The sequence below is a fragment of the Tachyglossus aculeatus genome, chromosome 9, assembly GCF_015852505.1.
Source record: "Tachyglossus aculeatus isolate mTacAcu1 chromosome 9, mTacAcu1.pri, whole genome shotgun sequence".
Lineage (NCBI taxonomy): Eukaryota > Metazoa > Chordata > Mammalia > Monotremata > Tachyglossidae > Tachyglossus > Tachyglossus aculeatus.
In genome coordinates this window covers 14,369,738-14,397,249 of record NC_052074.1, presented here as the reverse complement: position 1 = coordinate 14,397,249, position 27,512 = coordinate 14,369,738, and the positions used below count along the sequence as shown (strand labels likewise).

The window sequence follows — 27,512 nt, the reverse complement described above, 5'->3', positions numbered from 1 at the left end:
GCCAAGCACTGTTCTAGTAGAGATATCCAGTCTTTGCCTGGTTTACTTTCTTTTTCTATAATTACGGCTTTTAAGTGCCTACTATGTGCCAAGCACTGTTCTAGTAGAGATATCCAGTCTTTACCTGGTTTACTTTCTTTTTCTATGTAAAAGGAGGTTTTTTAAACATTTAATCCAATTATGTTTTCCCTCTCTAGATAGCCACACAAAGAAACCCCTGCACCCAGATCTACTCATACGTACAAAAATGCTCATACGCAAAAACCGCTTACCCAGGAAAGAGTTTTCAGACATGATCGCACACAAGGAGAAGTGAGGTGGAGAGTGGGGGCTGGGGGGGAGGGAGAGGGATTCATGGTGGAAAGGTGGGAGAGAGAAAGAGAGACATGAGAGATAAAGGGGGGAGGGGGGCTCTGTCCACAGCCATCATGGGTGAGCGCAAAATTGGCTTCAGATGTTATTTCTAAAGAGAAGCGGTCACCCTAGGGCACATGTCAGGAAGGTGGCTTGGGCAGTTGAAAATTTGAAAGTGTGAATCCCACCACGCTACCTGATCTGCAGGCCAGCACAGACAAATGATGATAGTGACCCAACAGGAGGTGCTTAGATTTTCTATAGGTCAATCAATCAATTAGTCAATCAAATGAATTTACTGAGCTCTTACTGTGTGCAGAGCACTGTACTAAGCACTTGGGATAGTACAAAATAACAGAGGTGGTAGACAGGTTCCCTGCCCACAGTGAGCTCACAGTCTAGAGGGGGAGGCAGACATTAATATAAATAAATTATAGATATGTACATAAGTGCTGTGGGGTTGAGGGAGGGTGAATACATGGTGCAAATCCAAGTGCAAAAAGAAAAAAAGAACTTGGAAATTCATTTCCACAGATCATTACCCAACAGACCCTGCCACTTTTCTTTTTTTTTTCATATGTACTAGTGGCTATTTTTTCCTTATTTCAGTTGATTGCATTTATACATAAACAGTATAGCTATATACCATAACCAAAATTTTCCAAACATAATCCATAAATGATGCCAAACCAGGGCTAAGGAGATGGTATTTTGTTCTGTTATTGCTAGAACCATGAAAACAGTACTACTTGTAAACACACACAAAAAAGAGGTAGAGGTTTTCCCTCTTTTAAGTCTCCTTCCTTATGGTAGGTTCAAAATGGAGATGAATTTTCAGCTCAAAACACAAAAAAAGTAACGCAGTCAACTAAATGGACTATTCCAATTTTCATTTTGGTAACTATATAGGAAAGGCATAAAGACCTACTTAGGTTTCAATATTCTTCCCATAAAATGAAAAGTATTTCTTTGGCCACGAAAAACTAACCACACCCAGGAAAAGCCCTTAAAAGTAACTTCACTGATGCCGATGAAGCAAAGCATAGACTATTACAGTTCTACAATATTCAGTATACAAACTCAGTACATTCAATCCTTGAATGCAATATCGAATCCATTGCAAGTCTTTGACAAGCAATTAAAGACTTAAGTACCAGCTTCAATCCTGGTGGCTAAGGGAAAATAAGGTTTATATAATACAGTATTAATTTCCAGGCATTCCATTTTGCACCTGATGCCAACTAATTCAAGGTTCACAGATTTGTGCTAACGTTAAAAAAGAAAGAGAAGTCAGAAGAGGTATGGAGAGTGAAACAGGGAAAAGGCAAACACAGGCAGCGAAAACCTTAGCCTAAAGAACTGGTTGTTTGATTTTTATGTTGTCACCTTGATCTCCGAGGACCAGAGCACCCGCTTCCAATGCAAAATCCCCAGACGCACTATCTCTTGAGAGTGTAACAGTCAGGCCAGAGGTTGTAGTGGTATTGCCACATACGTAGACACCACGCGGGGCAACATTGCAGACGGCCTGAGGGATACGAGGTCAAATGAGAAAAAAAATGTAAACGCCACAGAGTTTTCCTGGCAGCTCAACAAACACATGAAAATGCAAATGATGTTCAAGTAGCAAAAAAAAAAAAAGCTATGGCTAGTTGGTTTTTAGGCCACTCAATACCCAAAGCAACAGATGGCATTTCTTGCGTGTGGCAGACCCATCATGTGGGATAATAAATAATAATAAAAACTTGGAATTTGTAAGGACTTACTATATGCTTATACTGGACTAACCCCTGAGGTAGACACAACACAATACGATCAGACACAATTCCTGTTCCACACCGGGGATCCAGTCTGAGGGACAGGGAGCAAACATTTCAGCCCCATTTTACAAGAAAGAGAGGCACAGAGAAGTTATCTGACCTGCCCAAGGTCACACTGCAGACAAGCGGCGGAGCTGGGATTGAACCCAGGTCTCTTGACTCACTAAAACCAGGCAACTTTTCTGAATCTGGACTATAGACTATGTCTGTGTATTTTTTCCCAGGACGTGGTACGGTACTTTGGCAGGCAATACACATTTAATACCATGAGCATTACTACTACTAGAAAGGTTCATTTTAAAATAGTTGCAATAGTTGTAAATCAACTGAATAAAAGAAAAAACATTCAGAATCAATTTTCATTCCATCAGTATTTAAAATAAAGTTGGAACAAGTAATGCCCTGGTGCAGTGGGAAGGGTAAGTGTCACGAGAAGAAGTACGTAGGAGAGGTGAGAAAACCCGCTGTGTGAAAAGCACCCGCATTTGAGAAGCTAAACCCATACCTGCAACATCTGACTCTTTCCCAATCCCGGATCTCCAACAACCAGGACGTGTGGGTCTCCTCGCACTGGAATTCTATTTTTGTCATCCACAAATTTCTGGCATCCTCCAAAAAGTGCCAAGACCAAACCTGCTTTAACGAGCTAGTGGTGGAAAAACAAGAAAATTGGTCAGAATCGGGATGCATATTAACAGGAGACAATTTCCCACCCAGTTTTCCTTTTCATATCACTCATATTGAAAAGGGTTTCTCCGTCGGTTCCCTAAACGTGCAGGAGGAAGACTGAAAACAAGAACTCTGCCTACTATATGTCTGTGACAATGTGTGCTGTCTTCCTCCTGAGGACTATCACTATTGACAGAGAGGCATCATGGCCTAGTGGATAAAGCACAGTGGTCTGCTGTGTGACCTTGGGCAAGTCACTTAACTTCTCTGTGCTTCAGTTACTTCATCTGCAAAATGGAGATTAAGACTACGAGCAATACGTGGGTCATGGACTCTGTCCAACCTGATTAGCTTGTATCTACCTCAGTACAGTGCCTGACACATAGTAAGCATTTAAAAAGTACCACTGGAAAAAAAAAAATCAGTGGTATTTATTGAGCACTGATTCTGTTCCGCGTATTGCACTAAGCGCTTGGGAGAATACAAGAGGGTACAAAGAGCTTACACCCTAGTGTGGAGGCAGACATTAAAATAAATTACAGGCAAGGAAAACAACTGACTATAAAGATATGCTCAAAAGTGTCGGGAAGGGAAGGTCAGTACCTATGTGCTTAAGGGATAAAGACTCAAGTGCAAAGCTGATGTGGAGGGAGGGAAAACAGGGTGAGAGAATAGGATGGAGCGGATGAGCAATTAATCAGGGAAGGCTTCCTGGAGGAAATGTGACTCTACTGGGGAGGGAGGGTGCTGGGCTTATACAAATGGAGTCTTGGCTGGCCCATTTCTTCGACATACTATACATAGTAAGCTTAGAGTAGAGGGCAGAGAGGGACTCAATAGAAGGCACTTTTTCTCATTTTCTCTCCAATTCGGTGCTTCCTAATTTCTTCTACCTTAGACTACTGACCATTAACTGCGCATCTGTTACAGAAACAGCATGGCCTAGTGGAAAGAGCGCAAGTCAGATGACCTGGATTCTAATCCTGGCTCCGCCACTCGTCTGCTGTGTGACTTCGCTGTGCTTCAGTTCCCTCCTATGCAAAATGGGGACTCAAAAACCCGTTCTCCCTCCTACTTAAGACTGTGTGCTCCATGAGGGAACCTGTCTTTTATCTACCCTAGCCCTTAGTGCAGTGCTTGCTATGTAGTAAGTGCTTCACAAATACAATCTACTGTGAATTTGTCTCCTCCATATACAGGATTCTTTAAGCCTTGGGTTCCCGGCTGCTCTGTAACCTTAGTTTATGATGACACTGATAATGACCATGATCGAGGTGGTGGAATCTCCCTGGGAGAAGGGATCAGCCTTGGTCCGAATTTCAGGACCAAGACCTACTGCTAAGGAATGGATTATTGTACAGGGCAGTACCATGTGATGTTCTTGTGGGGTTTAATGGGTTTTATTTAACCTCTGCTCCCTGACTACATACCCTTCACAATCATAAGACAAAAGAGCAAGGCACTGCCCACTGTAAACTGCTTGTAATAGGAGCCAGCCGTCTCTCCTCCACCCCCCGAAACCCAGGTAGGGGGGTTCCCCTCCTCTCCACTACTGTCTGACTGTGAAATAGCTTCCAGGCTCTGGGCAGGACCCTATCATCCCACCAACAATGACAGGAGAGTGGTTCCCAAGAGGAGAAAACAAAACAAAACAGAAATGCAGCAGTAAAACGTTACTTTCTTTTTTTCGGGACTGACACTTTCAGAATCCAGTAGTTATTTGATATGCTTAGCAATAGGTTGTGATTGACAATAGAAACAAATATAAACCAGTGGTAATACTTACTTCATGGCCAAAGATGACAGGGCAAAGTGAACTAAAAAACAAAAGGAAATACTCTCATGATCTTTTAAGAACACTGAAACCGTGTTTTGTTTTGATTCACCTATCATCTCAGTTTTTAAAACGGATTCTGTAGTAAATAAATTCCACCTCCTTTTTCACAGTTCTATTCAAAAAGGGTAACAAGTGTGTGAGATCCCACAGTACTAAATACAGCATTCTACATACAAGTCCTCACAGAAGACCACTCTCCTAGCCTCTCGACTGACCTTTCAAATTGCATCACAACCATTACCTCTAGTTGAAGGATACACCTCCAGTGTGGATTAACTTCTCACTTTCTAAAAGCACATGGATAATATGAAGTCTTTAAGATATGTGGTGCACAAAAACATGACTTTATTACATGTACTGACAGGAGAATGAAAGAGTAAATCCATGTCACAAAGGTGAGCAATTCAGTCCCCACTGCATAATAAAGTAAGGTTCCCTTCTGTCAGTTAAACTCCCAAAACGTGCCAAATCAAACCAAAGCTGCTTTGGTGATAAAGGCAGTTTATCACTGAGAAGTTTCCAAACAATTTTAAAATACAAAGAATTGGTTTTTAGATTGAGCAGATTCACAATAGTAGTCTTCTTTCCCAAACTGGGTAAGCGATGATGTCATCTGAGGTGATGTGTGTGTTTATACATGGAATTCAATCCATCGTATTTACTGAGAGCTTACTGTGTGCAGAGCACTGTATTAAGTGCTTGTAGCGTATAATATAATAGCTATGTAGCTATGTTCCCTGTCCACAGCCCAAATCTGTAAATACCATAAAAACCTTGGGAGAAGGAGAAAGTGATACATCTTGTTCTAATCCCCAGCCAGATTGTAAACAAGAATCCTGCTGTGAATCTGCACAGGTGTGCTGGCGTGCAACTACACGCAGAATGGAAGAAGATGAACTGAACATATGAGTAGAGAAATCCAGGGGGAATGTTGGGTCAGGATACTACTAGAAGGGACAGATTCTGCTTGGCCAAAGACAAAGACGATTTAAGCACAACGGAATTAATTTATTAGCATTATTACTAATTATCAGTAATTATTTATAATAATTCATTGAGGAATTGAGAAGCAGTGTGGCCTAGTGGATAAAGCCCGGGCCGGGGAATCCAAAGGACCTGGGCTGTAGTCCCGGCTCCACCACTTGTCTGTTGTGTGACCTTGGACAGGTCACTTGTCTTCCCTGTGCCTCAGTTCCTTTGCCTGTAAAATGGGGATTAAGACTGCGAGCCCCATAAGGGATGTGGACTGTGTCTGATATGATTACCTTGTTTCTACCCCAACGCTTAGAACAGGGCTTGGCACATAGTAAACACTTAACAAGTACCATTTCAAAAAAATTAAGGTGAAAAGGGAGAAAAGAAGAGATAGGAAGGAGACCATGTATTATTCATTTTTAAGGGCAGAGAAATTCTGTCTCTGAAGTACAGTTTCCCTTTCTAGTATGTATGCGACAATAGGTTTTTTTTTTATTTATTTAGCAATAGGTTGTGATTGACAATAAAAGCAAATATAAACCAGTGGTAATACTTACTTCATGGCCAAAGATGACAGCGCAAAGTGAACTAAAAAACAGGGGACAGGAACATAGCTACATAGCTATTATTTGTTTGTATTTGTTAAGCGCTTACTGTGTGTTAAGCATTGTTCTAAGTAATGGAGCAGATGCAACTTAATCAGACCAGATACAGTCCTTGTCCCACACATGGGGCTCACAGTCAAGTAGGAGGGAGAATGGGTATTGAATTCCCATTTTGCAGTTGAGGAAACTGAGGCACAGAGGAATTAAGTGACTTGCCCAAGGTCACACAGCAGGCAGAGTGGTGGAGCAGGATTAGAACCCAGGTCCTCCAGCTCCTGGCCTGTGCTTTATCCACTAGCCCACGCTGCTTCCCAGTGACAGAAGGAGAGGGATTGTGGGGCAGAGCCATAAGTAATCACAAAAAGGAAATAATTTGGTGGATTGTTCGTGCACACATTAGCCAAAACAAAGAAACCTCACATACTTGACGATAAGCTTGAAGAGGTTCTCCTCAGCCTGAATCTCTTGGACAGCATAAAGGTCTTTAAGAGAGAATTCCATTGAGGCTCTGTGATTTGACCCATCTTCAGATATCTTTGTTTTCTGCCCTTTGCTGTTGCTCACAGAATTTGCTTCAATGTACAAGAGGAACATGCACTTGTCATTTTTATTTCGAGAACCTGTTAAAAGCAGAAGGTGGAATCCTTATTTCTACGATACAGACTTTCACAGAACTTTTTAAAGCTGCTGTTAAGACTACCTCAAAGCTAGTATTTGGCAGATTAGGAGAAAAGTTAGCGCTTTTCCTGAATATCTGAAGTAGGCATAAGATTAGAAAATGAACCCAAAACTTAAACATAAAATATTTCCTCCAAATTAAATAAGCTCTATGCTTAGAAAGTTCAAAGACTTGTTCTCCTTGCTTCGAAATGCTAGATTATTTTAAATCATTTGTAGGAGAATTTGAAATATTAAACATAAAGTTTATACAGCTGTCATAATAGGCTTAAGTAGTCTTAACTAAATATATTAGATTGACGTAATTAGACTGTGCTCTGTCTGGAAAGTTAGAGAAAGAACTGTTAAAATTTTGCTAAATTCGGCCTGAGGTTTGGAGTACGTCCCTTACACAAATAAATGGGAACACTCACGCGTATCCCAGATTTTTATTTAAAACTCAGGCCCAGCATAACCCTCTGTGCATAAAGAGCAAACTAGACCAGGGCAAAGTTAGAGAGAGAGAGAATGTGTGTGTGTGCATATGTGACACACAAATATAAACAGGCACTTGGAAAGTGGGAGAGTGAGAGAGAGAAAAAAGAAGACTGAAATGCTGTTTCATCTGGCGAGGAAATAAAAGGTTAGTTAAATTTCTCCTACTTCAAGATGTATGTTAGTTTTCCCTAACTTCATGAGACACTGGCAATTAATTCTTCTCCAGGTTGAAGAAGAACCCAGGCATTGCCTCAGAACTTTAGAAAGGACAGAATGAGTTTGTGATACGAAAACGCTCTGTAGCTATTTCTAAATACACGTGAACTGTATTTGGGGTAGTGCCCAGTGAGAAAAAGTTCCACTTTCTCATGAAACCACGTCTTTTACACAGTAGCAATTTTTACATCTGAATCAATTCTTGAATTAAACTTAGACGAGAACGGGCTACTGCAAACAACGAAAAAATAATCTCTATGAGGCGGATAATTTAAGGACGCTACTGAATGACTTCATTCTATGATACTCAAGTTTTGTTGAGTCAGGATAGCCACAATTACAGCAGATCAGTCTATGAAGTTCTAGGAAAAGATCTGGCAGGATCTTCACCTGAAAGAGGAGGGTGTAGCTTCCCGGATAAGCATGGCCATCTCCACTATATGAAATTTCTTGAATAATGGCGCATTGGAGATAAGTGCCAATCTTAATGATGAAGAGAAGACAAAGGCAAGAGAAAAAACTTTGTGACAAGTGGCCATCTCAACTGAGAGACTCCCAACGTTACTGGATTAATTTGTCAAAACAGAACAAAAATCAAGAACCAGAAGTGATACTGTACCTTCTTCACTATTTGACACTTTAACAATTCCTGTGACGGTGACTATATCCCCTGGGACACAGCTATCTGCAAGATCTTGAACCAGTTCGCATTCTATTGTGCGAGGAATCCGACCTGCTTCTCTTTGATCGTCTGACATTAGCTCCTGAACCCTAAAATATGGATAAGCAAATTCATGCATGTACCTATTTGGGGGGTTCCCATTACACCGTACCGGCTGAAACCTAAATCTTTTCATGAGAAGTTCACACGCCCACATAGGGATCATGTTAAAGCAGTCACAGCTCTTAACCTCTAAGAATTTAAAATCTCAACTCTCTAAAATTGCCTCATAAAAATAATATTAATTGTGGTATTTGTTAAGCGCTTACTATGAGCCAGGCACTGTACTAAGCACTGGGGTGGATACAAGCAAATTGGGTTGGACACAGTCCCTGTCCCATGTGGGGCTCACAGTCTCATTCTTCATACGATCAATTCTAGGGATGTTAAAATCTTAGGAGGAATACTAAGGATGTTAGAATCACAGAGTCATAGCATGACAAAGTTCCTCAATAAATCACTTTGCTGAAATTTTCGAAGTTGGGACCACGATTCGGGTTTCAGAACTGCAGAATCCCAGTTACCAGCCACCGAAGGCAGTAGGAGGAGACGCCAATCCCTTATCAGACTCTTCCCCATCTCCATGCCCTGAATTCTCCCTGCAGCCTCTAAGGCAGGAGGCGACAGGAGAGCAAGAGAAGCCTGTAGCTACCACCACTAGCACAGGGGAACTCCATTCCAGTGGGCTCTGCCAAGTTTCCCTTTCTGAATGCCCCCGTAGTCTTTCCTAGGGACAAGACTCCTTATTCTAGATACCAAGCATTGGCCAGCCATTGCCCGCAGGAAAAGAATGGGGAAGGGAAGGAGACCCTCCCAAATAGGTTTCTCCCACTCTCACTCCATACCCAGAATTACAAAGCAAAAAATCGGAACCCGTTGATCTAATCTTGTCCAACCCTACGATTTCAGAGAGTACAGGAAGAGGCAATATATCTTCATCTAGCCTGAAAATTGAGTGGTGAGCTTAAGAATATTTTTAATAAAGAACACTAGGTTGAGTTGGCGGGGGAAACGTGAATGGAAAACGTGGCTTAACTGTCCCTAAACGATTCATCTCACTTCCTCAGGGCAACTGAATAGTTTTGGGAGCCTTCTGACCAAGAACATGGTCTTCAATTGGGAGAACAGAGCATCCCCTTTCCCTTCTCCTCTTCCTCACCCCATCGCTAAAATTGGTTTGTTTTAAATGGTATTTGTTATGTGCTTACTATATGCCAGGCACTGTACTAAGCACTGAGGAAGATGCAAGTTAATTAGGTTGGACGCAATCCAAGTCCCACATGGGGCTCACAGTCTTAAACCCCATTTTACAGAGGAGGCACAGAGAAGTTAAGTGACTTGGCCAAGGTCACACAGCAGATGACCCATCAATGGTATTTACTGAGCACTTACTGCGTGCAGAGCTCGGGAGAGGACAATATAACAGAGTTGGGAGACATGTTCCCTGCCCACGATGAGTTGGTTAACAGTCTAGAAGGTGGAGCTGGAATTAGAACCAGCGTGACTCCAGGCCCACGCTCTATCCATTAAGCCATGCTGATTCTTTGAAAGTTCTTGGTGAAGGTCACCAAACTTGGCTTATATTTTCAACCCGCTTGGGTCCCCTATTTTATTGGATGGGCTGAACACAGATTCATAGACTTTACCTTGATACTAAAGCATTTATTTAAAAAGCACTGCAACAAAAAAAAAAGGTGAACAGTGTTTGGATTCTGTAGGAATTGATTCATTTTTCTTTAATCCTTGGTCTTCAGGCAATAATATAGTTTTCAGGTGCCCTCTTGTGGCACAAGTTAGGAAAACTAGAGAGGCAATTCCGTGTAAATGCCCATTTTAAGCAGATTATTTCTCATAAAATTCACTGAAGGAACTGATGGATTTCTCTGTCAACATGCCCCGAACAAGCGATTAAGGACTAGGGTCAGTTCATGCCAAACCCCTTCTGGGTAGGCAAGGGAAGCACTGAATAAATGTTACTGGTGATGAATTAAGACCTTCCTGAGGAGGAGCCCAGTAAAACCAACGTTTAGTTCAAAAGACTTTTTTTTTAATCACCCGCAACAAGAGAGTTGAATAATCTGCATGGGTAATAGATAAACTTCAAAACTTTACATCTGAAGAAAGCCGAGAATTTTCAATTAAAAAATCTCTATTCTATTCCACCTAGTTTGATTTTTTACCCTTTCACTGCCACTTCAATAATAAATAAGCAGTATGCCCTACTGGATAGAGCTCAGGCTTGAGAGTCAGGGGATCTGGGTTCTAATTCCAGCTCCACCACTAGTCTGCTGTGTTACCTTGGGCATGTCACTTAACTTCTCTGTGCCTCAGTTACCTCAACTGTAAAACAGGGATTAAGGCCGTAAACCCCATGTGGGACAAGGATGCTGTTCAATCTGATTATTTTGCATCTATTCCAGCACTTCATATAGTTCCTGGCAAATAGCAAGCCCTTAACAGATACCATAAAAAAAATTCACAGTACTTTAAAATGTTAATTTAAAACTGCAGGATCGGGGGCTCTCTTATTGGGCAGGTGTATTCCCACCAGCCCTGTCATCACAGTGTTAGTGCTTTCCCTCCTGCTCTTTATGGCACTAATTTTACAAGGCAGGTGGGCAATCACGTTTATTTAATAACTCTTGTAGCCCAATCTATAAAAACCTGCAAGGAAGCCACCGTCAAGACACAAAGACTCAAAGCACAGAAAATTAATAAACGACGCAAGATGAGCATTTCTTCTATCTCTTTCCAGGGCGTTCCTTGATTAATGTCTACTCAAAAAGGAGGGAAAATCCAACGGGATACGAAAAAAGTACAATACTACTTACTTAATAGTCTGCCAGTCTACAGTGACTGTGAGAGGAGAGCTTCTTTGTGCCAGGAATGATTTCCCTCGGCACTCGGGCACAGGACACTGGAACCGAATGAATTCAGATTCAATTTTTGCTAAGGTACAATATAGTCCAAGTCAGCCTGCATCTTTCGATCTACTTTCGAAATAACCACTGAGGCCACTGAAGGGTATCACTCTAGCCCGACAAAGCAAAGAGCAGTCTTTACTGACAGGTGGAATTAGTACCCACAAAGACAGATAATGGTAAGAAAGACTGTCAGAACATAACCTGGAACAATTTGCCAATGGGACTGATTATCTCCTGAGCATGCAAGAGAAAAATATATGATGATGATGGTATTTGTTAAGTGCTATGCGCAAAGCACTGTTCTAAGCACTGGGGAGGATACACGGAGATCAGATTGCCCCTCGTGGGACTCACAGTCTTCATCCCCATTTTACAGATGAGGTAACTGAGGCACAGAGAAGTTCAGTGACTTGCCCAGAGTCACACAGCTGATAAGTGGCGGAGCCGGGATTAGAACCCACGACCTCCTGTCTCTCAGGCCCATGCTCTATCCACTATGCCATGCTGTCTACGTCCTACACGGGGCTTACAATCATCATCATATGCCATGCTGTCTACATCCTACATGGGGCTTACAATCATCATCAATCGTATTTATTGAGCGCTTACTATGTGCAGAGCACTGTACTAAGTGCTTGGGAAGTACATATTGGCAACATATAGAGACAGTCCCTACCCAACAGTGGGCTCACAGTCTAAAAGGGGGAAACAGAGAACAAAACCAAACATACTAACAAAATAAAATAAATAGAATAGATATGTACAAGTAAAATAAATAAATAAATAGAGTAATAAATATGTACAAACATAAATACATATATACAGGCGCTGTGGGGAAGGGAAGGAGGTAAGATGGGGGGGATGGAGAGAGTGACGAGGGGGAGAGGAAAGAAGGGGCTCAGTCTGGGAAGGCCTCCTGGAGGAGGTGAGCTCTCAGTAGGGCCTTGAAGGGAGGAAGAGAGCTAGCTTGGCAGATGGGCAGAGGGAGGGCATCTAATCTCCACTTTATAGATGAGGTAACCGAGGCACAAAGAGACGTGACTTGCCCAAAGTGACGCAGCAGACAAACGGTGGAGCCGGAATTAGAGCCCGGTCCTTCTGAATCCCAGTCCCGTGCACTTTCTACCAGCCAAACTGCCTCACTGGCTACATCACTAGACAAAGTCTAGTCAGCATGTGCACCAATAGGTCTCTGGTCAGGAATGAACAGACTTCTCTGCAATTCCATCTCACGTGCTAGACCACCAACACCCAGTAGACAGCTTGGCTATCTTTTCAAGACCTGAGCAGGTAACAGAAATGGGAGAGCAGTGATGATGGAACTAATCTGACTTACGATGGTCTCTCTGCATTTGCCTCCACTGCCTCACGGCATTTCCTCCTCCGATCACGTGCAGCTAGAAGGCAGAATGAGTTGTAGCACAGTGCAATGACACATGGCAACACCTCATCCTGGCACACTCATACTGTGGGGGAATCTTTCTGCCACCAAGTGATGCACACTCACTGAGGAAGGGCAGGAGGTGATTTTCTCCACCTCCCGAGAGAGCATATACCAGGACCCGTTCGCCACTCTACAGCAATCTTCTCCTCCTCCCCACTTCAACAGGGAAACAACATCACATATATTTGTATGGTGATCCTGTACATACATCACATAGTACACATAGTAGATGGTGAATTCATTGTCTTCAAGCAGTCAGCCCATTCTAGAAGTTTAAACCTCTAATGCCTCAGGAGAGGGAAGAAAAAGCTCTTAATTAACATAAGACTTGAAATTACCTTTGTAGGGAGACAGTATTTTCCATCTGGAAGAGAAACAGTCTGTAGTTCCCCACAGGCAGCACACAAAAAGGCCATCTTAGTGCACAGAGGTTTAATGTTGCCAACACGCACGACGGTCCCTCGAAGAGCGACAAATTTCCCATAAAAATTGGCTCGGACGTTCTTCAGTTGAGTCAGGGGGTCATAGTTGTATATTCTAAAAATGACAGGAGCACTTCATGAGGAAAAACAAAAGAAGCTTCTACTGAATTCTAAATCAGGGTGGCTGTTGCTTTTTAGAATCTGAACTTGGCCTGGCTCCCCAAAAATCCAGAAAGATTTAGAAGACAGAGGGAGAATCTACTTAACTTTACCTTGACCACTAGGTTCTCAGTATTTTTAAATGACACACATTGGAAAGGGGGATTACTTACGGCAGAGGGCTGGGGATCGCTCTGGTAATAATGATAATAATAATAATAATGATAGCATTTATTAGGCGCTTACTATGTGCAAAGCACTGTTCTAAGCGCTGGGGGGGTTACAAGGTTAACAGATATTATTAATAGTAGTAGTAGTAGCAGTAGTAATAATAATAATAATAATAATGATAGCATTTATTAGGTGCTTACTATGTGCAAAGCACTGTTCTAAGTGCTGGCGGGGTTACAAGGTTAACAGATATTACTAATAGTAGTAGTAGTAGCAGCAGTAATAATAATAATGATAGCATTTATTAGGCGCTTACTATGTGCAAAGCACTGTTATAAGCACTGGGGGGTTACAAGGCTAACAGATATTATTAATAGTAGTAGTAGTAGCAGTAGTAATAATAATAATAATGATAATGATAGCATTTATTAGGTGCTTACTATGTGCAAAGCACTGTTCTAAGCATGGGGGGGTTACAAGGTTAACAGATATTATTAATAGTAGTAACAGTAGTAATAATAATAATGATTATGATAGCATTTATTAGGCGCTATGTGCAAAGCACTGCTCTAAGCGCTGGGGGGGGGGGCGGTTACAAGGTGATCAGGTTGTCCCACGGGGGTCTCACAATCTTCATCCCCATTTTACAGACGAGGGAACTGAGGCCCAGAGAAGTGAGGTGACTTGCCCAAAGTCACCCAGCTGACAATTGGCGGAGTCAGGATTTGAACCCATGACCTCTTTCCACTGGGCCACGCTGCTTCTCTTCCACGCTGCTTCTCTTATTTATTTCTAGATTAGATTTAGATTTATTTTAGATTTGGATTTTTAGATTAGTTCTAATAATAGTAATAACAATGATGGCATTTATTAAGACTGTGAGCCCGCTGTTGGGTAGGGACCGTCTCTATATGTTGCCAGCTTGTACTTCCCAAGCGCTTAGTACAGTGCTCTGCACACAGTAAGTGCTCAACAAATGGTAGCTCCATCTCAGCGGGATAAGTGCTTTTTTGTTTGTTTGTGTGCCAAGCACTGTCACTAACCACTGGACTAGATTACAAGATCATCAGGTCCATGTTCCACATGAGGCTCACAGTTTTAATCCCCATTTTCTAGATGAGGGAACTGAGGCCCAGAGGAGTGAAGTGACTTGCCCAAGGTCACACAGCAGACAAGCGGTGGAGTTGGGACTAGAACCCAGTTCCTTCTGACTCCCAGCCCTGGGCTCTAGCCACTAGGCTTCACTGCTTCTCTAGTGTTCTCTGGTGCTCTTCTCCATAGCCCAGTAGGTGTTTGGCACCAGGGGTTTAATCCCCTCAGTGGAGGTGCGGTGGCTGGCAGCAGGTATAAGAACAGGGATAATGAGGGTTGCTGGGATCGTCAGATGCCTTAATAACAGTAATAGTAATAAATACTAGCATTTATAAAGTGTTTACTATGCACCGAGCCCTGGGCTAAACGCTGGGATCGCTACAAGCAGCGCGAAGCTGCTCGAGAAGCAACGTGGCTCAGTGGAAAGAGCCCGGGCTTGGGAGTCAGAGGTCATGGGTTCGAATCCCGCTCCACCACATGTCTGCTTTATGACCTTGGGCAAGTCACTTCTTAACTTCTCTGAGCCTCAGTCACCTCATCTGTAAAATGGGGATTCAGACTGTGAGCCCCACGTGGGACAACCTGATGACCTTGTATCCCCCCAGTGCTTAGAACAGTGCTTTGCACATTGTAAGTGCTTAATAAAGTCATCATTATTATTATTGTTATTATTATTATTATTATTACAAGTTGACTGAAAAAACACAATTCCTGCCCATAATGGGGCTCCCAGTCTAAAAGCTGGTACCTTCTCCCCATTCTATAAGTGAGGAACCTGAGGCCCAGACAGGTTGGCTGCTTCCCTAAAGTAACAGAGCAGGCAAGTGGCAGAGCTGAGTTTAAAACTCAGGACCCCTGACCTCCAGATCTGCCCTCTTTCCACTACGCCACACTGTCTCGCATGTTCACAAATACCCTAGCTTATCTTCAAATATCCCTGCTAGTGTCTAAAAATCCTCAAAAGGAGAGAAAAGTTTGTGATAAGGGGAGCTCTGTCCTGAATCATGCTTCCCAGAGGACTGCAGTCTCTGAAATATCCCTCCTGGTGTATTCTTCCTCATCCCTTCTTGAAAGCATTCCAAAGGAAGGGAAAACATCGCAGAAAGATTAAACCTGGCTCATTCTGATCCAACTGGCTGATGGCATGGTACGATAACTTTAGCTTTTCTTATTTAACTGCTACGTACAGACCCAGAGCACTCAGAAAAGCTCTTTAATGTCCTTTTCCCAGGAATGACATAAAACCCGAACGCTGCTTACCTCGCATTGATATGTGGCACATTTACAACTGGTTCTCCATCACGAGGCAACCCCTCCTCTGCTTGGAGTTCAGCTGCATGTCTTTCGAGGTCCTTAGTTAACACCTAAATAGAAGTATGCATTAAACCAAAGTTATAATTCAGAGAAACTACTTGGTAATGTGTTCTAGGGGAAAGAATCTTCTATGCTAGACATAGGAAAACTATACACAGGGGAATTCATGGTCTTTTAGTAAAGACCCTAATCACTGACTTATGAATAGATCCCTAGACTTATTGTATTCTTGACAAATGCGTTCTCTTGTCTTCCCCTGTTAAATTATGAACTCCTTGAGGACAGGAACCAAGCCTACTTTAGGTGTCAGAGCACTTGGTTGTGGGCAGGGAACATGTCTTCCAACTCTGCTGTACTTTACTCTCCCAAGGAATCAGTACAGTGTTTCTAGTTGTGGGCATAGAATGTATCCACCAACTCCGTTACATTGTATTCTCCCAAGTGCTTAATACGGTGCTCTGCACACGGTAAGTGCTCAATAAATATCATTTATTGACTGATTGATTAGTTCAGTACTCTCATCACAGTAGGTGCTCCGTTAATGCGGTTGCTAAGGAGAAACCAGAACTGTGGGGAGATCACTGTCTTTGGTTATTTCCACTCCTGGGGTCCTTAAGCCAAAGATAGACGATAAGAAAGCACTAGGCCACCACCTTCTCCCTGGATCCTGCTAAGTAGAGCCAGTCATTTTATTTGAATATTTTAACAGACAGATCTTCTAACATGTTGGGGGTTCCCGCTCAAAAAACTCACGCTGTAGTACCAACATGCCTGACGCTGAGTGCTTATGTGCAAACATATATGCACAAAACTGCGACATCCCAAAAAGCTCACGTTGCCGGACAAATGTCCCTAATTACCTAACAACAGTCTAGCCAAAACACATGATAAGAATATGTAGTCTGGCAGAATTGGGTGCATCTACAGGTCAGCAAGCAGTTAGAACGTGAATAAAGCAGAACTCTTAAAGAACTACAAAATATGGACAGTGGACTAGAAATCCCTCCAACCTGATAGAACAGAGTTGCATCAGTAAAAAGCATTGTGTACAGAAACATTAAGAGTGCATTTACTGAAGAATTAATGTTCCTCCTTTTACCTTTTCTCGATGGTAACCTTTCTTTACTTTCCCAGCACAAGGAAAAATCAGGAATGAGAAAAAAAGAAACTAAGGACTTAATCAGATAGACTAAAATATTAATAGCTTGGAGGATATTCAAAGAATCGCAACAGTGAAGGATCCGCATTTTCCCCTAGGCTGAGGTTTGCAACAGACAATATTTCCTTCTTTTATGGTATTTGTTAAACACCTACTATATGCCTGGCACTATACTAAGCACTGGGGTAAATGCAAAATAATCAGATTGGACACGATCCATGTCCCACATGAGGTTCAGTCTTAATCTCTATTTTACAGATGAGGTAACTGAGGCACCAAGAATTTAAGTGACTTGCCCAAGGTCACATAGCAGACAAGTAGTGGTGCTGAGATTAGAACTCAGAACCTCTGACTCCTGCACCTGTGCCCTTTCCGCTAGGCCATGGTGCTTTCTTGTTCCCTCTAAAATGTAAGCTTGTTATGGGCAGGGAACGTATGTATCAATTCTGTGTATTGTACTCTCCCAAGCACTTAGTAGAGTGCTATGCACCCAGTAAGGAATCAATAAATACCACTGGTGTTTGACTGATTTTCAGGAAATGAAACAGGTTTTTTTTAATGTTAAGGAACCTGAATATTTGCAGAAGACCGTGTGTCCGTAGAATCTGCTCCTCTAAAAGATAATGCAAAATCTGAGTAAAAAATAATATTTACCTGATGAATCGCCAGGCCCAGGCAGTTCAATATTTTATCCGGCATATCTTTTAATTCAGTTGCGATATCCGGTATTAATGTAGTCAATTCAGCATCTTGTATCAATTCCTTATAATCCACCAAAATACTCCCTTTTCTTTCTATTTCATCCTAGGACACAGTTGTGGAATTTTAAAAATGGGATTTTTTTCTCTTGATGCAAAACATCATCTGGAACAGTTTTGTTTTACAAGGTGCAATTAAAAACTGCCAAATCTGGTTTGGGTGGCTTGGCTGAGCTTTGTTTGACTTGGGATCTGCAGATCATTCGGGCCCTGCTCATGGTGAACACCCTCTCTTCTGGAAGAGGTCTGGGACAGTCTTTTACTACGTAAAAACTCACACGTCTTTCCACATCTCTTCTGGTTTTCAATTTTCTTCTCTTGATATTCACCCCACCCTCAGCCCCGCAGCACTTTACGTACTTATCGGGAATCTATTCATTTAGATTAATGGCTGTCTGCCCGTCCCAAGACTGTAAGGTTGTTATGGGCATGGAATGTATCTACCGGCTCTGATGCGTTGTGCTCTCCCAAGCGCTTAGTTCAGTGCCCAGCCCACAGTGAGGGCTCAATAAAACCACCCTGCCCTTCCCCAGACTCTTAAATCTCAGTCAGTCTCCACAGTTTTCCCCCTGCTAGTCCAACCTCAGCTTTTGTCTTTTTTGGACTGTCCCACCATGGCTAGCCTGTCCCTTCCCTGTCACTTGCTTCCTTATTGCCCAACTAGCCCAGGGCCACCAAGGGAAGTCTGTTTACAAGCTCAGGGCTGGTCCAGCAGGGGTAACCATGGAGACAGACTGGGGACGGCTTCAGGGTTCATCCTTCGTGACTTTATGTCTCCTTGTAGCCTTTGTCTTTCAAGGCTGAAAAGCTTCTTCAGTCTACAAAATATACTTTCAGTCCACCTTCACAGAGAAGCTACTCTATACCCTGCTCCTTTTGGTTGCTCGTCCCTACATTTTCCAGTTTCATTATGCCCTTTCTAAGGTGTAATGAGCTGACTGCATCCAGTACTCAGGTGCAGCTATATCCTCATTCTATATTAGCGTTACACTAGGATTGCTGTTTGTAGATCTCTTACTGCAGGCTCTGCACATAGTAACCGCTTAATACCATTGATTGATATATTGCTCGATTACAAAACAATAAATCACAAGGTCAGATGCTCTGATATAACAAAAATCTTACCTTGTCATATAAGTCAATGCGTTGCATAAAAAATTTTTCAAATGCTTTAGTCTTCTCAACAAAAGGAGAGCAGTCACTGTAAACTAATCAGGCACATTTTGCATTAGTAATTATTGATTTGCATATTTTATTTGTTGTTTTTTTTTTCTAAAGTTTTAGTGCCACTCTTTCACATCCATATACTGAAGCAGCATTGCCTAGTAGATAAAACACAGGCCTGGGTGCCAGAGTACCTAGGTTCTAAGCCCATCTCCGCCACTTGCTTGCAGTGTGAACCTGGACAAGTCACTTAATTTTTCTGTGCCTCATCTGAAAAATGGGGATTCGATGACTGTTCTCCCTCCTACTTAGATTTGAGCCCCATGTGGGACGGGATTCGTACTGGCATTTTTAACTTGCTTGACAAATAGGAAGCACTTAACAAATGCCAATAAAAATACATTTAAGGGGATCCTAGCTATATAACATTCAAATTTAGAATTACTATTATGGTAAAGCCCTGCTGACCAAATGCAAGTTGCAACTCAAGATCTGACCCAAATTTATTCCCCAGACATTAGAGCAACGGACGGCCCTAGAAGAGATGAACTTAGTCAGGCAGCCCCAGAATACCCAGGCTAAATCCAGCCCCGATGCCAACCTTCTGAGACTATTTTAGTCATGGAGCTTTAAGCACGACAGGTCTGGAGGTGACAGAGCAGAATCCTATGAAGCAAGTTGGGAACAAAACGGGTCAAGTCTCAAACTTGCCACGAACCCCCACCTTACCACCTTGAGGCTCAGCCCGATTCAGCTGCAGAGCTCCCAGACTACCAAGCCCCTTGAGTGTGAGCCAGTCCTGGCTAGGAGATGATAGACTGTGAGCTCACTGTGGGCAGGGAATGTGTCTGTTGATGGTTACACTGTACTCTCCCAAGCGCTTAGCAGAGTGCTCAGTAAGCACCCAATAAATATGAAATGAATGTGAACATGTTGTCCAAGGTTGCTGAATGCCACAACTGCACCACAGGCTGCGATTATCGCTGAACAACCTTCTGCCTATTTCATGAGAATGTATTTGCCACAGAGCTGGATCCTTCTTGGCAATCCACTCTCCTGCTACCAAATGCTCTCCACTCCTCCCAAGTAAACCTTCTGACTGCCCGCTGCTCTCGACCAGTGCTGGAAGTGAACTGCAAAGATAAAAGGAAAAAGTCCCGCCTGGGACGGTCTGGTACGAAAGCGGTTTCACTGCCACCACGGCCCTCTGGCCCTGTTGGGGGATGAGCCCCACCTAAACAAGCCTGGGTTGGAAGTTGGGGACTGTGTGGCGTCCCCAGCCCCATCGTCTGTTGCCTTTTGGTTGCCATGGCCTTGAAGGAGCAGTTTGGAGAGAGCCAATGCAGCGGCTCCATCCTTGCCCGATGCTGGCAGGGCTTGGTCCCTGGCCTGGCCCGGCCCGGGGAATCCTTTGGGGTGATCCGGACCCTTCTCCTGGGGGCGAGCTGGTTCCATGCCTGACTCTCCATGAAACGTCCTGTCATCAAAGGCAGTGTTCCCACTAGGAAATGTCTTCTATTTAGAGCCCAGCTCTCAAACCACTGTTCACATTCCTGTGAACAGTAAATAAATAAATAAATAAAATTGGGTAGGGACCGTCTCTATATGTTGCCAACTTGTACTTCCCAAGCGCTTAGTACAGTGCTCTGCACACAGTAAGTGCTCAATAAATATGATTGACTAATTGATTGATTGATTGTCTCCCTGCCTGGAGAGCCCTCAGCCCACGGTTTTGCCAGCCATTCCTCTCTCCTCCTTCAAAATCTCTAAAAACCTCGACTCTCCCGGGAAGGATCCTGACAGAGCTAGTCACTTTAAAAGTCATTTTTTTGTTACTGATCCTCTTAGTCGCTGTATTTACTGTTTCTCTCTCGTTTTAAACTAGACTATATTTTTCAATTCATGCCTATCACAATCCCCACTAGACTGTCCGCTTAATACAGTGCTCGGCACATAGTAAGCAGTCGGTAAATACCACTGACTAATTGATTCCTCTTTCCTGAGAGAGCACAGGGTCTTTTCCTTCTTTTGTATCTTCGTTCGAGTGACTATTTCAGTGATCTGTTCACAGGGGGCACAATACAGGGATCCAGAAATACAGCTTCAATAAAGGAACAAGTAGAATACTATAATCATTTCTGAATTTTCCATGCTTATATTCCCTTCATTTTCAAATCAATTTGGACATATAAACATTCCCGGGGATGAGGATGCTATGCCAAAATGTAGCAGAAAATGAAAAGAATGAACATTAGGCCATTTTCAACATGTGCTATCCTACACAGAAAAGCACACGCATAGCTAGTGCAAAGTACAAAGCTATGCTGAGCCCTAGTCACCTGGTCAATGCAGAGCTTCAACCAAGTGTAAGGCACAAAAATACTCAGGTACCGCTCTCGGGCTGACGCTCACAATGTGAAATTAGTACTGCCTGGGATTGCTCATTGAATGTTATCAATAAGAGACAAACAAAAAATGCCTGAGTAGCTTCTAGGAATGGAAACACATTAATTATATTAATGTATATTAACAGTATTGTATTTATTGCTTGTCTCTTGTTTTAAACTAGACTATATTTGTTAATTCATATCTATCCCATTCCTCATTAGATTGTATTTCCCTGAGAGAATGGAGGGTCTTTTCCTTCTTTTCTACGTTCCTCCGGGCGATTATTACAAGGGGCACAATACTGTTGTTCCTGAAGCCCGGCTTCATTAATGGACAAAGCAGAATTCTATCCTCATTTTAGGATTTCCCTTGCTTATGTTTACATTTGATAAGGTGAGGGTGGACCACTCTTTTAGCTAGAAGGCCACTTACAGATGTTTTAAGTGTGTGGTGTATGGTTTGTGCTGGAACTCACCCTTTGATCTCCTAGCCAGCTAACAAGGTGAAAACCACTGGACACTGTCCTGGGAGACTGCTACCTGCCTCGCTGTGGACTGGGAATGTTATCTGCTATATCGTTATACGAAGCCCTCTTCCAAGGGCTTAGTACAGTACTCTGCACACAGTTAGCGCTCAATAAATACCACTGACTGACTGAGCCTCCACGGCTGGTTTGGAGCGAGGCAGGAGCCACCGCAGGCATTGGCAGCTCCCTCCAAGATCCAGGCCGAAGCCTGAGAACCGGCTAACCCGGCACTAAACAGCGGTGGGAAAGGGTTTTAAAACCGAACCAGATAATGGTGAAAACAAGATCATGACGAGGGATGGAAGGGTGCGTGACGCTAAGGATTCTGAGCTTTGAGACAAAGGGGGAAAATGGATAGAGAAAACTGCCAGTGATGCCACTGACTTTGAACCTTACCTTCAGAGAAATACAGCTTCCAACCCTTATATGGTACGAACTCATCCAGTGTTGACTGTAGCAGTCGAGGTTGTGAATTTGGTCCTGCAAGAATGTATCGGAATGCAAGTACATGCTGTCTTGAGTTTTTCCATTTCGTTCTCACGTAAACGGTCAAAGATCTTGATTTTGATAGTTTTTTGGCTAATGATCTTATTAAAGAGATTTCAAGAAAATTCAAGATTTTCTAGAAATCAACCCTGACCACAACCTAAAAGCCTCGACAGTTAACAGCAACGGAACATATTCAGTTTCTGCAACATCAGGCAAGCTTGAAAGCCTGTCTTTTCATATACTGACGTCTTAAAATAACGACTACCTTCAAAATAATGGACAATGAATACCGTAAAATAAGAATGAACAACAAGCATCTCAACGTAAGATTTCTCTGGACTTACCAGAATCATGTCTGTCTTTGTTTTTATGCCAGTCCCCTTTCTGTCCTTTTCCTCTCCATTTTCCTACATAGCTCCCTCCACCTCTTCCTCTGCCCCAGCCTTGAAATCCTCTTCCTCTGGAATCCGCACTCATCGCTTTCTAACAAGGAATTTAGAAAGAGTTTTAACAAAAAGCGGTTAGGTCTGCTGGACAGCGAGAGATGAGGCTCACGATAAAGTTACTTGGCTGTTCTATAAACTGAAACCTCTGAAAATCAAATAACTGTCTCCTTTGCTTTACACTGGGGTTCTAGTAGATGGGCTTCGGATTAGCTCTCCGGCCAGTGACAGGGACCGTCTCTGTATGTTGCCGACTTGTACTTCCCAACTGTACTATGGTACAGTGCTCTTCACACAGTCAGTGCTCAATAAATACGATAAATACAATAAATACGGCATTAGCAGGCCCACCATAGGACTCTTGCGCCTTCCAGGAGTCTATGATATTTGCAGCTATATCCAACACCTAGTCAGAGCAGCTTTTACATTCGGGATACACTTACATGGATCAGGCAATTATAAAGGGAAAGCAGACACTCCTAACCGTTGGCTTTAAGGCAATCAACTCCCCCACTACTTACCCTCAAATATCTACTAAAATTCAGACTACCCACTTGGCTCCTCTAATATCAATCTACTCATTGTGCCTCACTGTTGAGTTTTGGGGTTTTTTAAATGGTATTTGTTAAATACTTAGAATGTGCCAGGAACTGAACTAAGCACTGGGATAGAACATGATCATTGGATTGGACACAGTCTGTGTCCCACATAAAGTTTCATCTTAATCCCCATTTTAGAGATGAGGTACCAGGAAAAAAGAATTTAGTGACTTGCCCAAGGTCACACATGTGCAGAGCACTGTACTAAGCACTTGGGAAGTACGAGTTGGCAACATATAGAGACGGTCCCTACCCAACAACGGGCTCACAGTCTTGAAGGGGGAGACAGACAACAAAACAAAACATGTGGACAGGTGTCAAGTCATCAGAATAAATAGAAGTAAAGCTAGATGCACATCATTAACAAAGTAAAATAAGCAGAATAGTAAACAGATGAGGGAACTGAGTCCCAGAGAAGTGAAATGACTTGCCCAAAGTCACATGGCGGCTACGTGGCGGAGCCATCATCATCATTATTATTATTACCCCAGCGCTTAGACCAGCGCTTGGTGCAGAGTAAGCGCTTAAAAAATGCCATCATCATTATTATTATCTACCCCAGTGCTTGGCACATAGCAAGTGCTTAAATGCCACCGTTCATTTATTCATTCAATCGTATTTATTGAGCACTTACTATGTGCACATCACTGTACTAAGTGCTTGGGAAGTACAAGTTGGCAACATATAGAGACAATCCCTACCCGACAGCGGGCTCACAGTCTAGAAGGGGGAGGCAGACAACAAAACATATTAACAAAATAAAATAAATAGAATAAATATGTACAAATAAAATAGAGTAATAAATAGGTACAAACATATATACATATATACAGGTGCTGTGGGGAAGGGAAGGAGGTAAGGGGTTGGGGGATGGGGAGGGGGATGAGGGGGCTCAGTCTGGGAATAATAATAATAATAATAATGGCATTTATTAAGCACTTACTATGTGCAAAGCACTGTCCTAAGCACTGGGGAGGTTACAAGGTGATGAGGTTGTCCCACGGGGGGCTCCCAGTCTTAATCCCCATTTTCCAGATGAGGGAACTGAGGCCCAGAGAAGTGAAGTGACTGGCCCAAAGTCACCCAGCTGACAAGTGGTGGAGCCGGGATTTGAACTGTGAGCCCATTGTTGGGTAGGGACCGTCTCTATATGTTGCCAACCTTTACTTACCAAGCGCTTAGTCCAGTGCTCTGCACACAGCAAGTGCTAAATCAATACAATTGAATGAATGACTGAATGAACCCATGACCTTGGGCAAGTCACTTAACTTCTCTGTGCCTCAGTTACCTCATCTGTAAAATGGGGATTGAAACTGTGAGCCCCCCCATGGGACAACCTGATCACCTTGTAACCTCCCCAGTGCTTAGAACAGTGCTTGGCACATAGTAAGGGCTTAATAATAATAATAATAATGGCATTTATTAAGTGCTTACTCTGTGCAAAGCACTGTTCTAAGCGCTGGGGACGTAACAAAGTGATGAGGTTGTCCCACGGGGGGCTCACAGTTTTAATCCCCATTTTACGGATGAGGTAACTGAGGCCCGGAGAAGTGAAGTGACTTGCCCAGAGTCACACAGCTGACAAGTGGCAGAGCCGGGATTTGAACTGTGAGCCCACTGTTGGGTAGGGACCGTCTCTATATGTTGCCAACCTTTACTTCCCAAGCGCTTAGTTCAGTGCTCTGCACACAGTAAGCGCTCAATCGATACGATTGAATGAATGAACCCATGAACTTGGGCAAGTCACTTAACTTCTCTGTGCCTCAGTTTCCTCATCTGTAAAATGGGGATGAAGACTGTGAGCCCCCCATGGGACAACCTCATCACCTTGTAACCTCCCCAGCGCTTAGAACAGTGCTTTGCACATAGTAAGTGCTTAATAAATGCCATCATTATTACTAGTATTATTCCCAGACTGAGCCCCCTCAGTGCCTGGCACGTAGTAAGCGCTTAACAAATACCATCATCATTATTATTATTATTATTATTAATAAAATATATTAATAATACAATATGTTATATAATAATAATATACAATAGGAGAAGCAGCGTGGCTTAGTGGAAAAAGCCTGGGCTTTGGAGTCAGAGGTCATGGGTTCAAATCCCGGCTCCGCCAACTGTCAGCTGCGTGACTTTGGGCAAGTCACCTCACTTCTCTGGGCCTCAGTTCCCTCATCTGGAAAATGGGGATTAAGACTGTGTAACCTCCCCAGTGCTTAGAACAGTGCTTTGCACATAGCAAGCGCTTAACAAATACCATCATTATTATTATTATTATGACCTCTGACTCCAAAGCCCGGGCTCTTTCCACCGAGCCACACTAGGAAGGCCTCCTGGAGGAGGTGGGCTCTCTGTAGGGCTTTATAACTAATAATAATTATAATACAATTAATAAATCCTCATCAATCGTATTTATTGAGCGCTTACTGTGTGCAGAGCACTGGACTAAGCGCTTGGGAAGTACAAGTTGGCAACATTTAGAGACAGTCCCTACCCAACAGTGGGCTCACAGTCTAAAAAGGGGAGACAGAGAACAAAACCAAACATACCAACAAAATAAAATAAATAGAATAGATATGTACAAGTAAATAAATAAATAGAGTAACAAATATATACAAACATATATACATATATACAGGTGCTGTGGGGAAGGGATAATAAATGCCATTATTAGTAGTAGTACTTTTAGACTTTTAGACTTTTTAGACTGTGAGCCCACTGTTGGGTAGGGACTGTCTCTACATGTTGCCAATTTGTACTTCCCAAGCGCTTAGTACAGTGCTCTGCACATAGTAAGCGCTCAATAAATATGATTGATGATGATGATAGTAATAAGAGAAAAATGAGAAGCAGCACGGCTCAGTGGAAAGAGCCCGGGCTTTGGAGTCAGAGGTCATGGGTTCGAATCTCGACCCCACCACATGTCTGCTGTGTGACCTTGGGCAAGTCACTTCACTTCTCTGAGCCTCAGTGACCTCATCTGTAAAATGGGGATAAAGACTGTGAGCCCCACGTGGGTCAACCTGATCACCTTGTATCCCCCCCAGCGCTTAGAACAGTGCTCTGCACATAGTAAGCGCTTAACAAATGACATCATTATTGGTAGTAGTAGTAGTAGTAGTAGTAGTAGCAGTAGTAGTAAGCGCTCAATCAATAGGATTGAATGAAAGGGTCCCCTCCGCCCCTCCCCGTCACCCACGTCCTCGGCTAAAGTGGCACGGCTTTGAATTAATTATATTAATGATATAATAATAATAAGAAGAAGAATGGCACTTATTAAGCGCTTACTATGTGCAAAGCACTGTTCTAAGCGCTGGGGAGGATCCAAGGTGATCAGGTTGTCCCATGGGGGGCTCACAGTCTTAACCCCCATTTTACAGCTGAGGGAACTGAGGCCCGGAGAAGTGAAGTGACTTGCCCAAAGTCACCCAGCTGACAGTTGGAAGAGTCGGGATTCGAATCCACGACCTCTGACTCCAATGCCCGGCCTCTTTCCACCGTGCCACACGGCTTCTCTGAGTAATAATTATGATTATGTGGAGAAGAGCCCGGGCTTTGGGGTCAGAGGTCGTGGGTTCGAGTCCCGACTCCGCCAACTGTCAGCTGGGTGACTTTGGGCAAGTCACTTGACTTCTCCGTGCCTCAGCTACCTCATCTGGAAAATGGGGATGAAGATTGGGAGCCCCCCTTGTGGGACAACCTGATCACCTTGTAACCTCCCCAGCGCTTAGAACAGTGCTTGGCACGTAGTAAGCGCTTAATAAATGCCATTATTATTATAAAGGGGGGAGGGGATAATAATAATAATAATATAATTATTATTAAGGCCTGGGTGCTGAGGCGGGAGAAGGATCGGACGACGACGACTCGCCTCACCAGAGTCCGCGCGACGCCCCGCCCCCCCTTGACGGGAGCCGCGCACGCGCACAGGCGCCCGCCGACGCCACTTCCGCCTCCGAAGGGCGGAAGTGTGTGCGGAGGGGCGAGCGGGAGCCAATCAGAGGGGCGGAAACGGAGCGGAAGTAGGGGGGCGGGGCCCGGTTGCCGGGCCGGAAAGCGGAAGTGGCGGGCTGCACGTGGGCCCGGCTGAGGCTGAGGCGGCGCGAGG

At 43.3% G+C, this 27,512-nt stretch overlaps 1 protein-coding gene across 1 annotated transcript in view; it reads right to left on the bottom strand.

Moving 5' to 3' along the window:
• The window catches only part of MCM8 (minichromosome maintenance 8 homologous recombination repair factor), a 35,492-nt gene extending 8,154 nt beyond the window's left edge, over window positions 1-27,338 (bottom strand). Inside the window, exons 1-13 of the mRNA XM_038751491.1 lie at window positions 27,281-27,338; window positions 22,707-22,845; window positions 22,270-22,353; window positions 18,921-19,003; window positions 17,692-17,841; window positions 15,825-15,928; window positions 13,059-13,257; window positions 11,184-11,269; window positions 8,251-8,402; window positions 6,685-6,880; window positions 4,630-4,660; window positions 2,680-2,820; window positions 1,741-1,882 (exon numbers count right to left, since the gene is read on the bottom strand). Of these exons, the coding sequence (XP_038607419.1) occupies window positions 1,741-1,882; window positions 2,680-2,820; window positions 4,630-4,660; window positions 6,685-6,880; window positions 8,251-8,402; window positions 11,184-11,269; window positions 13,059-13,257; window positions 15,825-15,928; window positions 17,692-17,841; window positions 18,921-19,003; window positions 22,270-22,353; window positions 22,707-22,839 (1,501 nt within the window). The 5' untranslated portion in view covers window positions 22,840-22,845; window positions 27,281-27,338. The remainder of the gene's footprint in view (window positions 1-1,740; window positions 1,883-2,679; window positions 2,821-4,629; window positions 4,661-6,684; window positions 6,881-8,250; window positions 8,403-11,183; window positions 11,270-13,058; window positions 13,258-15,824; window positions 15,929-17,691; window positions 17,842-18,920; window positions 19,004-22,269; window positions 22,354-22,706; window positions 22,846-27,280) is intronic.
• Window positions 27,339-27,512: the final 174 nt, after the last annotated feature.